General features: G+C 36.0%; 1 protein-coding gene across 1 annotated transcript in view; it reads left to right on the forward strand.

Annotated features, from left to right (window-relative positions):
• sema3g (sema domain, immunoglobulin domain (Ig), short basic domain, secreted, (semaphorin) 3G) overlaps positions 1–12146 on the forward strand; it is a 74158-nt gene extending 62012 nt beyond the window's left edge. The window contains exons 8-16 of the mRNA XM_015399798.1: positions 261–375; positions 553–622; positions 1528–1672; positions 4863–5094; positions 5680–5771; positions 6072–6113; positions 6213–6438; positions 9642–9772; positions 11468–12146. Of these exons, the coding sequence (XP_015255284.1) occupies positions 261–375; positions 553–622; positions 1528–1672; positions 4863–5094; positions 5680–5771; positions 6072–6113; positions 6213–6438; positions 9642–9772; positions 11468–11968 (1554 nt within the window). The 3' untranslated portion in view covers positions 11969–12146. The remainder of the gene's footprint in view (positions 1–260; positions 376–552; positions 623–1527; positions 1673–4862; positions 5095–5679; positions 5772–6071; positions 6114–6212; positions 6439–9641; positions 9773–11467) is intronic.
• The last annotated feature ends 2855 nt before the right edge of the window (positions 12147–15001 follow it).

The following is a 15001-nucleotide window of genomic DNA, read 5'->3' on the forward strand; positions in this document are numbered from 1 at the left end:
CACTCACTCACTCACTCACACTCACAGTGTGTGAGTGAGACAAATCAGTTTTGTTTTTGTTTTTTTTAATCAGAAGTTAAAAACCCTGCTTTGCCTCCATAAAGAACACCGACATATAACTAAAATTTGAGTCCATATTTGTCATTCTTGAAATAAAAGACCAGTGTGTTGCAGCAAAGAGGAAAAAGAAAAAAAAATGTTTGTCTAGAAGTAAATACCCAAGTGTGTTTATTTGGTTGTTTATCTTCTTTTTCTACTAGAATGATGTTGGAGGACAAAGAGTTCTTGTCAATAAGTGGAGCACGTTCATAAAAGCCAGATTGGTCTGTTCTGTACCTGGACCTCATGGCATCGACACGCACTTCGACCAGCTTGGTGAGATAAACAGAAACAATTAAATGACACAAAAACGAAACATGGACACCTTTAAAACCTTTCAGTGGAACATTTCCTTCCATAAACAAGAAACTTTGTTTGAGAAAGCTAATTGTATTTTGTGGTGAAATTAAATCAAACTCACATTACACACATAACTTTTCTAATTTGAAACAGAGGATGTTTTCCTGCTGCAGACCAAAGATGTGAGAAACCCAGACATCTATGCAGTTTTCAGCACTATCAGGTAAACATCTGCAGCAAAATGTGTTTTGCAATAATCAGATAGCCATCAGGTAACTCAGAAACCTTTTTACTTTCTTCACCTATGTATTGTAGTAATTTATGCTCTTAGTGTATACTTATAAGAGTTTTCACAGGTGAACAAACAGTCTGACCTTATAAAAAGACCAAAAGATCTGGCATAATGAGAGACTGCTCAAATGTGTAGAAGTTCAAGGGTGAAAAAGATACAGTAATGCAGAATGGTGCACAATGCAATTCATCCTTACACTTATATCTAAGCTTGCAGTATGTGCCCTACACTTCCCCCTAGAGGTGGCCAGAATATTTGGTACTAAAGCTACACGTAGTGCATATAATGCCTGTCAACATCTTTCCATGTACCACACTATTTGAAACAGATTAGTTATATTAACCAACTTGTAGGTTTAGGGAGGGTTCCTGCAAGGATAGTGGATATCTTACTACTGATGAGAATCTATCAGTGCTTTATTATAACTTTGTTAGAGGATGAGACTTCCCACACCTTCAAAACACAACTGTGGGATGAGTGGCTGCTGTAAACTGAACTATTTTTATGCCCTTTTATAATATATATATATGTACCCCTTTGTTGATTGTCTGTATGTTACAAAAGGTCCCATTTTAATTCAAGGATGAACAAAAGTTTGGAAAAACTGCTTCAGCTAATTGCCAGAGTTCCCTTTGAGTTAATGTTTTTAATGCATTTGTATGTTTAGTTAAATCTGGATGTTTTGATATTGTGCATGTGACGTTAGCCATGTATTCTTTTCATTTTTTACACAGTTTTTTGCTGATGCAGATTTGCCTGATGTACAGTAGAATTGTACTCAGAAAGTAACCACACAGCATGCATAAGTCATCTACAGTTTCCATCTTTTTCCACAGTAATGTCTTCCAGGGTTTTGCTGTATGTGTTTACCATATGGCTGACATCAGGGAAGCTTTCAATGGACCCTTTGCCCATAAAGAGGGTCCTAACTACCAATGGGGCGCCTATGAAGGCAGGATGCCTTATCCAAGACCAGGAGTTGTAAGTGATAGATTACCAGCTATTTATCCTTTAATATAATGTTTACTCATATTTATAAGTGTTATAGCACTAAATAAAACACTTTTATCCATCAATCTACATGTTTAATGTACACGGTAGGGCTTCTCAGCATTATTTCCCTACATATGCTTTTATGCTGTTGTATGCGACTTACGTAGCCCTGGATTTACGTTGATAATCTCCGTAATCTAAACATGTAAAAAATAAAGTTTTACATCTGTATTTACAGAGAGGGATATTTGCATCTCAGAGAAAGTGGTCAGTGCAATCAATGTAAACACTTTGATGTTTTGTTTGATTACCAAGAGGAAAGTTGGAGCTTGTTTTAAAACAATCCAGTGCTCCAACAAACTGAAGGCACCACAATGTCCATAAATCCAAATTAAAAGAACTTTAAAGCCATTTCAAGTTTGGAGTTCAAAAGTATGACATTCATTGAAATTTATTATTCTGTGTAATGCATTCAATTACGGAGAGCAAAGGTTTTCCTGTTGTTTTCTAATTCAGTAAACAGTTTTACTAAAAAAATGTAGCTGTTTTATTAGTTTTCAACAGCAGCCTTTTATGGTGCTGGTTAACCTTTTTTTTAATGATCACTAGATAGCAAGAATTGCTCCAAATAAGAGCATTTAAAACGCATAAAAGCATACTCCATTGAAGTTAAACAGCCTCCCCGTTCAAACATCTGCCAAGCCACTTTGGATTATCTACTGGTTTAAAGGAATCCTAAAAGATTTTAATGGATCTATAGTTCTATCCAAAGCTATTCATTCTTTTAAGAAAATGTTTTTCTAAGGGAGCTAAGTGCTGGTAGCCTAAAACTATAGGAATAGTTTATGAAGTTCATAGTATGTAAGAAAACTAAGAAAGAAAAGTATGGGATTGAAAGGGGGTATAAAAACATTATAGATGAGGTGTTGAAAATATCCCTATCAGTAATGTAAACTACTGTAATTGGAAGTGCAGCTGTTTTAACTTTATGCTTTACGGGTTTACGTCTTTGCTCTTGTGTCAATCTCTCATCCAAATGGCTGTTACACAGCTTGATTAAAAACATAAACACTTGTGTGTACATGGGCACGCAAACGTGAAATGATGTCCCATGTGCTGCTCTGCTTCATTACAAGAGTGAATGAGCGAGGAAGATGATGAATAATGTGGGAACCGAGTGCACACCTCTGTGGTGGTGGACTATCTGATTCACAGGAATGTCTTGGCCTCATTTTGGGAGGAAAAGAGTAAAGTTAGATATTAAAAAGAAGGAAAGAAAACATTCAGTTTAGAGCAGCATGTTGATATCAGTCTCACTTCAAATTGGCCAAATGAGATTAACAAGATAGAGCATTTTCTCACAGTTTTTAAGCTTCTGCAGAATTTTGCTGAAGTAAATTTTTAGATTATTAAACAGAAATTTATGTGAGAACATTTTAACCCTAGAAAGGCTTTAAGAGCTTTTTGATGGAGTGAGGCTCCTTGTCTGAGTTGTAAAGTGTTTTTTGTTTAAATCAATAAATACGATTGACCAAGTAAAGCTAATAAGCAACTAATTTGAACGAATCCACAGTCTGACTGAAATAGAAAAGTAGTGGGTCAAAAAAATTATTGTTTATGCCTTCCAAAAGATAGAATTTCTGCAGATGAGGTACAGATGCAGCAACAGGGCCGTTTCGAGGAATCTGGGGGCCCCAAGCAAAATTTACTTGAAGGGTTATGCCCATTGAGGCGTATTCCGATAATGGTATCATTGTGTTTTTCTGCTGTTACAATCACTAAATGTCTGCTCACCAATTTTTCCTACAAACAAACAAATACACACACACACACACACATATATATATATATATATATATATATATATATATATATATATATATATATATATATATATATATATATATACATACATATAGCAACTTACATTGCTTATTAACAGACTACAGCAGATTCCAACTCTTACATGCATTAATCTTTATGGTAAAACTGATTTGCAAGGGCTATATCAGACTGCCATTCAAAAGAAGCTAGCTCATATATATATAAGAGTTAAATCCTGTTTAATCAATAGAAGTGCCTGGCACATCCAGCAGGCTGAGATACTATAATCTACCCAAACAAAATAAAATAATGACGAATCTATTACCTTTTTTTTATTATTATTACTGTTCTATATTTAATGTTGTATGGCAGAAACTGTGCTCCGTTTCTCCATATTATGTAATGAAATTCGGTGACAGTTATTTCAGGTTGTAAAACGAATGATACATGGATTCAAAATGATACTGAAAAAAATTTATTGGTCTAACTGATTTACATTTCATGTTGGATTCCATTTAAGCGCTGCATAGATGTTCTTTAGTGAGCAGCTTTGAGTAACATCAAATAGTCAATAGATGCAGTTCATAACCAGGTCAGCCTATGTCTGGGGGGCCCAGGCCAGCTTGGGGCCTTAGGCAATTGCTTGGTTAGCTTGCCTTTTTCCCATGGGCCTGTCCTGCAGTACTCTATAGAGTGAAACTTTAGAAAAAGACAAATAATGCATAACCCTTAATGGTTTTTTCCATCCGTAGAAAGAACTACACTGGCTATTTGCCATTTTGGCATTATTCTTACACCTTATTTTAAACATATGCAAACCAATAGTTTGGTAGATTAATAAAAATGTAGGTCTGCTTGACAAGAACTGGCTGCTGCCTTAAGGAATGCAATTATATGCAAACTTAGCCCTCAGATAGTTTGTGCAAATGCTAGCATTTGGTGCAATTTTACTCTTCTCAATTAATCCAGTGGTACAGTATCTCTGCCAGTTACTCATTAAATCTTTTATTTCTAGTGTGGCATATGTTGGAGCTTCCACAAAGCTCCTAAAATCATAATAGTTGTCATGAACTTTTAACCAGTTTTCACTCGTAATGAAGGTTCTGAGTAAAATTTAAGACCATAATTAGACTGCAGTTTGTTTGGAAAACACACCGACAGTTTGGTGTAAAATTGCGGGAATTTGGAATTAGAGAAGAAAGTATTTTAATTTCTTCCATCTGTTTAGTTTGTTTAACATGTCCCTTTTTCTCACTGGCAGCAGACTTTTAGTCGGTCAGTTAGAGCTGAATAACACAACCAGTTTTCTCTCCTTAAGTTCATTTTGTGTTTGTTTTTCTTCTCATTTTGCCAGTGTCCCAGTAAAATAACCAACCAACCTGGCAAAGAGTTCGGGAGCACAAAGGACTTCCCAGACTCAGTGCTGCAGTTTGCCCGCAGCCACCCACTGATGTGGCGATCCGTGCTCCCAGCTCGTCGCCAGCCTGTGCTTGTGAAGGCCAACATTCCCTACAAGCTGAAACAAATCGTGGTTGACAGAGTTGAGGCAGAGGATGGGCAGTATGATGTCATGTTCATTGGTACAGGTAGGCGCATGTCATATAAAGTCATTCTCATTTAGAATTTTTTACAGGTAACACAAAGGGTCAGAGACTTTTAGGTGATAAACTGACTTTTTTATTTTGTTTTAAGTTGTTATCATTCCAGATACTTATCTGAATATCAGGCTATTTCCAGAGTGTAAACAGCTGATAGTCCTCAGTTCATCGGCATGCAATGAAAGAGATGTGTCCTCAAATGCACAGTGCCGTGTTTACAGAAGCAAATATGGATAGTAAACCTCCATAATTTGTCAAAATGTGTCCTTATATTTAATCAAGTTGATGTGTAAAAGTTACAAAATATATGACTGGCTTCAACAAGGGTGTCTACCATGCTTATTTTGGTTCCTCTGGTGACAACTGTTGAACCGTATTCAAGTACATAAAGGTTTAGACTGAGGTCACATGAGAAAAATGATTCAGAATCAGATATAAAAATGAACTAAAATAGGATTTTTCTCTGTTCACTGTCTCAGAATGGGTCATATATGGGGAAAAAATGTTGGATTTCAACCTTTTTTATCAGTTATATGAACACGGTTATAATGTATTTGTCTGTCTTCCTTGAAGATGTTGGCACAGTCTTGAAGGTCATTTCACTCCATAGTGGAAACAGTCTGGAGGCAGAGGAGGTCACATTAGAGGAGCTACAAGTCTTTAAAGTAAGATTTAACTTTACAATAATACAATGATAATTAAAATAAAAAAAAAAAATTTTTCTTTTATCAAATCTGCTATTAAAATGTGTTTGAGATAACATTTTTCATACCTTTTTTATTTCACTTTGACAACCATTTTATGCAATCGCCTATAAGACTGTTGTAAAAAAAAAAATTGCATTAAGTGTGTATGAAATATGGTTACGAAAAGACAATGATGCCCGTTGCCCTTAAAATATATTAAATTATTTAAAATCATAAATTTTTCCCTGTACATTTATTTATAAATAAATGTTATTTCAGGTACCAACCCCAATTACATCAATGGATATATCTGTTAAAAGGGTAAGTTAATACTATTTCCATACTTGTAATATATAAAAATGCTACCTCTGTCCGCCTGGAAAAACTGTTCTCATATCGTCACTCCTCTAATTCACGCAGCAAGCCTTATATGTGGGCTCGCCAGCAGGAATGGTACAGGTGAAGCTGCATCGCTGTGAGACCTATGGGAAAGCTTGTGCTGAGTGCTGCCTTGCCAGAGATCCTTACTGTGCATGGGATGGATCGTCCTGTGCACGATTTGTCCCAAACAGCAAACGTCGCTTCCGCAGGCAGGATGTCAAACACGGAAACGCCGTGCTACAGTGCGTGGATCAGAATGTTAGCGGTAACTATATCTTCTTAATGCATTTTCGCTATGCTTTCTTTCTCTGTGGTTCTTATTTCAATGACATACTGAAGTATATATTTCTATCCTTAAAATCTTATAGTGTTACTGCCGGTTATATATATTTTTTCAGTGATAGAAAGACAGACTGATAGTTTTTTGCAGAAAAATATCAGTTTTAAAGTCTATTTTTAAGCTAAACAATGAGAATAATTAGGGGGGAGTGTTGGCCTAGTGATTAGAGCAGTGCGCTTGTGCTCTGAGAAGGTTGCAAGTACGCGGTTCGATCCCAACAGCCTCCACTCTGAGCTCCTAAGCAAAACCCTTAACCCCACACTGCTCCCAAGGCGCCACACAATGGCAGCCCACTGCTCCCCAAGGGGATGGGTCTAATACAGAATTTCCCCATTGTGGGACAATAAACAAATTTAATTCCCCCCAAACCAGCCTAAAATATTTTAGTTTATTTTAAGATTAAGGTTTATAAGTGTTTTTTTTTTTTATCATTTGTCATATTTTTCTCTTGGCTTTAAGCAGTACTTAAATAATATAATGGCCCATGAGATGTCTGACTTGAATCTGCCAGAGAAAGCAAAGAATTTGGCACTTCTGCCTCACAGGCTTGAATTTCATCCCAAAGTTTAACTGTTAAATAACAATGGAAAGATACAAAACGCTGGGTCAGAAAAAATGCAAATCAATACTGATTATTTGTAAAGGTAAACACTGCTGCATGTGTATTTCTGAGGTCGTAAATTTAATGTAAATATAATCTATTTACTAATCAATACTCCTTGATAATGCCTGTAATTTCTTATCAGAGAGAAAAAGTATTTACTTAATGAAAATAATTTAAAATCTGACCAATTTGTGAGTAAATTTGAGGTTATGGTATACCTGGAAGAAACTTTTCATGTCCAGGTTATTTTATTTAAAAATGTATCATTTTTAAGAGTTAATTTCTTATTTAATTTGTTCAATTTAACAGTATAACCTTAATTTCAGAAGTTTGGTTACTTAAAATAATTACACTACATGGACAGATTACTTCAAGTGTCTTTATCACCTTTTCTCAGAGGGTTAGTGTTTTTACATTTTTCTAGAGACTCCATTTTTGCAGTTTAACTGTGCTATCAACAACGTCTGTGGTTCTAAACATACTTGTATCTTTCAGCTTTTCCTCTTCCACCAGTATAAATTGTTTAGTTGTTTTTGAAAATGAATACCACAGTCTGTTTTATATTTCTTAGGATGAACTTGATGTGTTTAGGAATGTGTTTTCCAACTTGTGTAAACAGCAGTTTGAGTAAAGACCACTCATTAGGCACAGGAATATTTCACTTATAAGCCTTGTAAGCCTTCCCATAAAATCTCTTTAATGCAGTAATGGTAGGAAAGGTTGCAGAGAGGATGTTGCACATTTTCCTTGTACTCTGGAAAATAAACTAAACTCTACAGCAGGACAAATTCCTGTTCAAGCATGCTTATGATCCACTGATTTTGGCTTTCACGCAAACCCTTTATTGCACTGATGTCTCTACCCCCCATAAAAAAAAGAAAAAGGCAAAGGTTGGTAGTGTTGGATTAAAAACTGATTACAAGCTACAAAGTACATGCACCGTAGGATTTAGCTGATAAATAATAATGTCTCTTTTCTTTTGTGTATGGCGGTTAAGCTATCTGGTACAAGCTGTCATCTGCACACTTATGTAGTTTCACAGAGTGGCAGGCTGAGGTGCTATTTTTGTACAGAGGAGGGGGTGTGGGGCGAAGACACCCCTAAGGGGGGATTTTTATGCTGCTGGTCGGTCAGGAAGCTGAATGCTCATTGACAGGTGAAGGCTGGCACTCGCAGCTGGGTCAACTTGTGGTGGTGGATGCCTGAGTTAATTGTGGTCCAGCTAAAGTCGAGAAACATGCCACACCCCTGGGTGGTCAAGTTGGTACAGGATACAGTGTAGTACCTGGCTTATTGCCTTAACTCCTGACCATTTACCCTGGTAAGCCATCTACAAGAGGGTCCAACAGGTGGTGGAGAATTTTTGTTGAGGTCCAGGATGATGGTTAAGCTTTTGAAAGATGAAGGAACCTTTGCCAGCTCCAGAAAATGTTTGAAGCTCTGAGTGAAGATGGTGGATAATCGGTCAGTGCAGCTTTTAAGGTTGAATGGGAAATACAACGAATAAGTTCCAGACCTGTACTGTTTTCATAACACTGAAAAAGCTTTTTTTTTTTTTTTTTTCTATTTTGCTTTACGTGTTGTGTATGTATGTGTCAGGGGATAGACAGATGGTTGATACATTTGGAGCTTTCATAGCAGAGTCGGAGGTACAGTAAACCAGTTTTTTGGGAGATGCTGCTTTTCAAATATGCTTAGAAGTTGTTAAGAATTGTTTACCAGAAAATAACTTCCCTCAGGCTGGGTGTATGGGCATCTGTCAGCAGTGATCTTTCTCTAGCATTCCAGACTGCAGACACTGTAGTTTGCGTTCTAATTTGATTTGTCATTTTCCTAAAACAATATGTACTCTCTCCAACACGTATTTAGCCGGATCATTCTTCATGCTGTTACATATTCCTTACTTTACATTGACTGAGGAAGAGACAATGTCATAGGAAAATAACATTCTGACACCTCCTTATTAGGCATTAACCAAAGAGGGATAAATAACTTTGTTTACCATATAAGCTAGGTTCTAATGGATTTTTTTGGTAGCCTGCTGAAAAACGTTGCCTCATAGAGTAAGGACTGCAGCTTAAAAGACCAAAATGTACCTGACCTACTTTCTGATTAACTCAAATAACTATAGTAATAATAATCAGAGTAATATCTCATTGAACAGAAACATTAAACATTAAAACAGTCAAAACATAAAGAGGCATTCAGGACACAAGTGAACACTGGAAATTCCTCACTTTTGATCCTAATACACATTCATTATTCAGAACAGGAGCAACTTAAAGCTGGAAAGATGTCACAGTGATCAATGTTCTTCTATTTTATTATTTCAAGACTAAAATATTATGTTTTTAAATACTCCATCATAAAGCAAGATGGCTATGATGTGAGCAAAATCAACTGTAAAGAAAAATGTATTATTTGTAGTTTAGTTCTTCATAATTAAGCTAAAATTTTGTATTTCTATCTTTCTTTGTGATTGTCTCTCACTTCTCTAATGTCTTCTCCATTTTCCTTCATTAAGGAGACCTGGATGTGACTGAAGATAAAGTCGTATATGGAACAGAAAAAAACAGCACCTTTCTAGAGTGTATCCCTCGCTCGCCGCAAGCTTCCATCACCTGGCTTGTCCAACGCAACGACCGCAAGGAAGAGGTGAGATGATGTCTACAAATAATCAAATAGTCATAATAATAATCATATAAAAATACCATATCAGCTGTGTTTATAATGAACTGCATGTGTGATGATGGTGAAGAAAAAAAGTGTTGAAGGGAGGCGGGATACCTTTGTGTAGTTTGACAGACTGCCTATAAAAGTGAAATTAGTCTTTTTGGCAGCGTACAGCTGACACATTTGACAGTCATTAGACATATGGTACAAATTAAGCAGTTATATTTCAAAGCAAAATGCTCAGTTGCCTCGTCTATTGAATAAACAGTGAATTCCCTTAAAAGCTCCACTCCTCCACTGCCACATGGTGCCAACAGATCAAATGTCACTTAAATGTCTACTGGCCACCATGACTTAAACACAAAGCTGTAAAGACCTCTAAGCCTGTATTTAGAAAGCAACGTTGCTATGTGCATGCGCACCCACAGAGATTGTTCATCTGAGGTTCTGTTTTGCCGAGCTCAAGGAAATGTCTGAGTCAAGTTTTAAGGCATTACCACACCTCTCAGATTCCTTGTAAATAAACATTTGGCTGCCACTAGCTGACAAGGTTACATGTTTGGGTTGGCGTCTGGGTGTTGCTGGAGAAATTAAAGGATAAAATATGAAAATGTGGGAGGTAGGAAGCATGGAATAGGTACAGGAAGCAGAGAGAGTAAGACTTTATATGCAAGAAATAAAGAGACACTAGGATAAAACAAAAAGGGAAAAACCTCTGGATTTCTTCATAAGATTTTATTACCACAGGTTGTGCTGAGAAAATTATTTCAGTAGACTCTTTCTGTTGCCTACCATAAAACCGATTTTCTCTTTTCTCTGCTCAAGAGTGTGACTTTGTACCTGCATTGTAACGCAAACCTTTTCATATGTTAGCTTCAAGTGACACTTGTCAAATGATGCCTGCTTTTTTTTTCTCGCTTCTGTAAGTTCTTGAACAAAGTAAACATTGTGCAAGATTGGCAGGCCTTCAACTTGAACTATTTGTAGGGATCACAGCATATTTTAATGAGAAATGTTCCACTTGGCTTAAAACTGTGCATTTAGAAGCAGCTGGTTTGATATGGGTTTCTTCTATTGTGAAGGCAACTTGGCTATAACTTAAAAGCAATGCGCATTTGAGAAACCTTGGTATTTTAGTGTTTGAAATTTTGCACGCATAATTGTTTGTATCTCAGCAAATAAATAAGTAAAAAACACATCAGTGGTGGATTTTAGGGGCAATGGGAGACCTTCCAAAAACCTTCATATATTTGTTTGTATAGAGCAGGCATGCCCAAAATCGGTCCTTGATGCCCGCTGTCCTGCAGGTTTTAGAGGTTTCCCTGCTTTAGCACAGCTGATTTTGATGATTGCAGTTCAGCAAAAGCCTGTTAATCAACTATCAATGAAAATCAGCTTCACTGGAGCCTACAGGACAACTGCCTTCAAGGATCAACTTTGGGCATTCCTGGTATAGAGCATAAATGTTTGGCATTGAATGATTACATCCTATCAAATATTGTGTCCAAGCAGTCCTTTTCCCCTCTAGTAAAGCATTTAAAAAACCTAGTAAAAACACACTGGCATCAAACAACATGGTTTTACAAAGGGTTTTCTCTTTGTGTATCTAAAGTTCAATCAATTTCAATGTATAAATGTTTCATCTAGGTACAAATATTATCTCTCTGTCTCCTTTAGGTGAAACTGGATGATCGTGTTATGTCAACAGATCAGGGTCTTTTGTTTCGTCGCCTCTTTCGTCAGGATGAAGGTGTGTACATCTGCCGCTCTCGGGAGCATGGCTTTACACAAAGCTTGGCCCGCATCACCCTTCAGGTCCTCCAGGGGGACAGCGTAGATGAGCTTATAGCACGGGACGGCCAAGGCATATCGGACATGCTCAAAGACCGGTCTCCAGGAAGCCACAGACCCTGGATGCCTTGCAGCACTTACAGCAGGGGTCAAATCAGCCAGTCTCGCACATGGTTCAAGGACATCATGCAGCTCATTGGTCCATCAAATCTACCTCATGTTGAGGAGTACTGTGAGAGAATGTGGTGCAACGACAAGCTCCGGAGGAAACACAAGAGTATGCTGGAGAAATACCGCCAAGCACAGGAGAGTGCCAGGAAGGCACGCAGCAAGGGTTCTGGAGAACGCAACAGGACGCCACGAGATCTGAGAGGACAGGAAGAGTAACAAAAGACATTCTAAATGTTAATGGATTGCAATAAAGGTGGAAAATAGATCCAGCTTCTAAACCTGGGTTAGGATGGCTTTGGAAGCCAACGAGAAGACTGCTACAATCAGTAAAATTATGAGAATTTGGAGGATTTTTTTTGTCCAATAAAATAAATTGAATGTTTAAATTTTAAGGGAAAAACCAAGCAAAATATCTAAACTTATTCATTTGAGTATTTGATCGAGGCATGCAAGGTCACGTGAAGGACTTGGACATGGCTGTCAGTCGACTTAAACATCAACAAGATGCTTATGTTCGAGTGATCAGGTTGGTTTGTTTATTGAGATTTACCAAGCATTGCTTTTCCCTGAGATAAATTCTATTACAAAATGTTTGTTTCATTTGGGTACCATCTTGTTTCATGTGCTTCTATCCTTTGTTGATGTATTTTGATACATCTCTTAAACACTCCTGCACCACTTTCACATTAATTTCACATAATCTATTCACAGAGTCAGCTTTTCCATATAATGATCACATCCTCCTCACACATGAACTGAATTTTCAGTCAACTGCAACACTGAATGTATAATCTAAACTAACGCAAGCCTTCTGCGAAAAGACTGCTGATGGTTCAATGGATTAAAGACTTTTATTGCTGTGGACTGAACCTTTCTTTGAACCACAGATTAAGATCTGAAACCTCAACATACTGACAGAAAGATGGAAAGTTCTCTGTTTCAATTTTTTGGGGGGGTAAAAACTGTAAAATCTCAGAACATACACAAAAAGACAAACTATAGCTGAAGTTAGTGAACACTGTGGATGTGCAGCCAAAGCGGATGTGACAAATTCGAATCAGGACCTTCACAGAAGTACCCTGCTGCCTGGCACAGACATGTTGGTCAATTACAACCTACAGGTTGTAATTGACCCTCAACTTTGGACCTGTCTTTGATGCTTTACAAGGACACAGATCATATGTAAGACCCATAGACAGAGGTTTAAGACAGTTATTTTACGTTTTTGAAGTGGTTGATTAAGAAGGCCATTGTTCATTTGCATGCGGCTACTTGAATACTAGTGCTATATGTTTTGCATCCAATCTGATCCATTGTTTAGTTGGGTGTGACACAAAGCTTCCCAACTGAATATTGTGTCATGTTGCTATATGGCATTTCACATTAGAGCCACTACTATTTAAATACCTTTAAGTTTTTAGACCCAAGGATCACAAAATATCTCATGATATTCACCACAATAATTTCAATGCCAAACTCTTATTAGTATTTTTAAGCCTCTAGTATCATTAATTTTTGTATTTTGAAGCATTTTATGCAGATAATGTCTTCATAAGATTTTTTTCTTAACAAACTTTCACTCTAGAAAAGACTCGTATATAGGTAGAAAAACAAATAACCTATCCTTTTTCTTTTGAGACAATACAAGAAACAGTTACTGTCATCAAATGTAATAGTCAGATTTTTGTATGCTTTCTATCTTGTAAATAACTAATTGAAAGTTGTATTTTTAAACATCAAATTAGCTAATTTCTTTAATGTATATCATTTAAAAGTTTTACTTTTGTTATAACTTAAAGCGAATACATAGATCCACAACTGTAAAGTACATTTAGGTTTTAAGTGGAATAGCAGACATAGAAGATATATTAATTTGATTGATGGTTTGAGAATGGAAATAATAAGCCTTCAATTTGATGAAAAAAGTGACTTGGAAAGGGAAGGTTAAACACTTACTTTAAACCAATAATATTATTTTTAGTTAATGTCTTGTAAAATTCTGAAAATTTTCTTTTTATTTTTGGCTCTCATCAGCTACAGTTTGCAAAAAATAAATGTTTATATTGTTTACAGGAAAACGAGTAAAAAAGAAAGTTAGATCTATTCAACCTTTTAGGTATGAGCCTTAAAAAAAACATTTGATGGTTTCATTAGTATAATACACAAATTAAGGCAACATGAAATACAAGTAAAAATTTATTTTGTTTAATTATTCATAAAACTATTTGCCCAAACACAAATCCCTGCAAAACTCCATAGTATAAAAGCAAAAAACATCATGTTTATGTAAATATATGCAGAATGCTGTACTAATTATGTGCATGATTTTTCATTATAATAATATACTATGTGAAAGGTTCAATGAAGAACAAAGGACGAAGTTAAAAAGGTACTATGTGCATTTAATTCAGCTGTATTTAAAACTTCTAAAGTCTTAGATTTTATTAACCTGAATAATTTTCAGAATATCAATTTATATTAATATCTGGTTAGTAGAACTCAAATAATGTGCTAGCTTTAAGACTTTGTTTAAAAAAATCAATATGAGCTTCAGTAGGTATTCCTTAAATTTTGTTTAAGTATGTATGAAATCAGCATTAACTTAGCTTGGCTTTGACACAGAACTTTTACAGTTACTGACATTAATAAACCCATATTTACATTCGTAGAACATTAATCCTTTCATTGCAGTTGGTTGATGGTGTAAAACAAACTATTTTTGTATTCGGTCTTTACTTTGATTTCGTTTCCCACCTTGCTGCATAAAGTGTGGTAATATTTTATTGTAAATGTAGTGTAATTTGAACACTTTCTTGACTCTGCAAGTGGTCTTATTGCTTCACTGTTTATATGTGTGTGTGTGTTTGGCAGTTGACCTCCTCATGCATAGTCACAGTTATTAAATTACATTTATTTTTAAGTTTAAAAAAAGCCAGCTTACTTTGGAGTTTTTTACTTTTAAGTTGATGTAATTCTACAGAGAAAACTATTACAAAAGTCAGCATTTAAAGTGAGTGTACCTGTAGTAAAAAAAAAACCTTTTTCATTGTTGTGTAACGACCTTTGTGAGGTGGTTGATGGGTCTCAGAGGGAATCTAAATATGTATTTATGTTTTATTTAAGTGTATTTTTACCATGCATTCTACCAACTTGCATGATGTTTAACACAATTAAAGTTGATTGTTTTTAAATAAAAAGCTAACCCCTTGCTCATTTATTTCTTGATGAGGGCTAGATACTACCCGGGTA

This window comes from Cyprinodon variegatus, unplaced genomic scaffold (genome assembly GCF_000732505.1).
Source record: "Cyprinodon variegatus isolate N-32 unplaced genomic scaffold, C_variegatus-1.0 Scaffold1047, whole genome shotgun sequence".
Taxonomy (NCBI): Eukaryota; Metazoa; Chordata; class Actinopteri; order Cyprinodontiformes; family Cyprinodontidae; genus Cyprinodon; species Cyprinodon variegatus.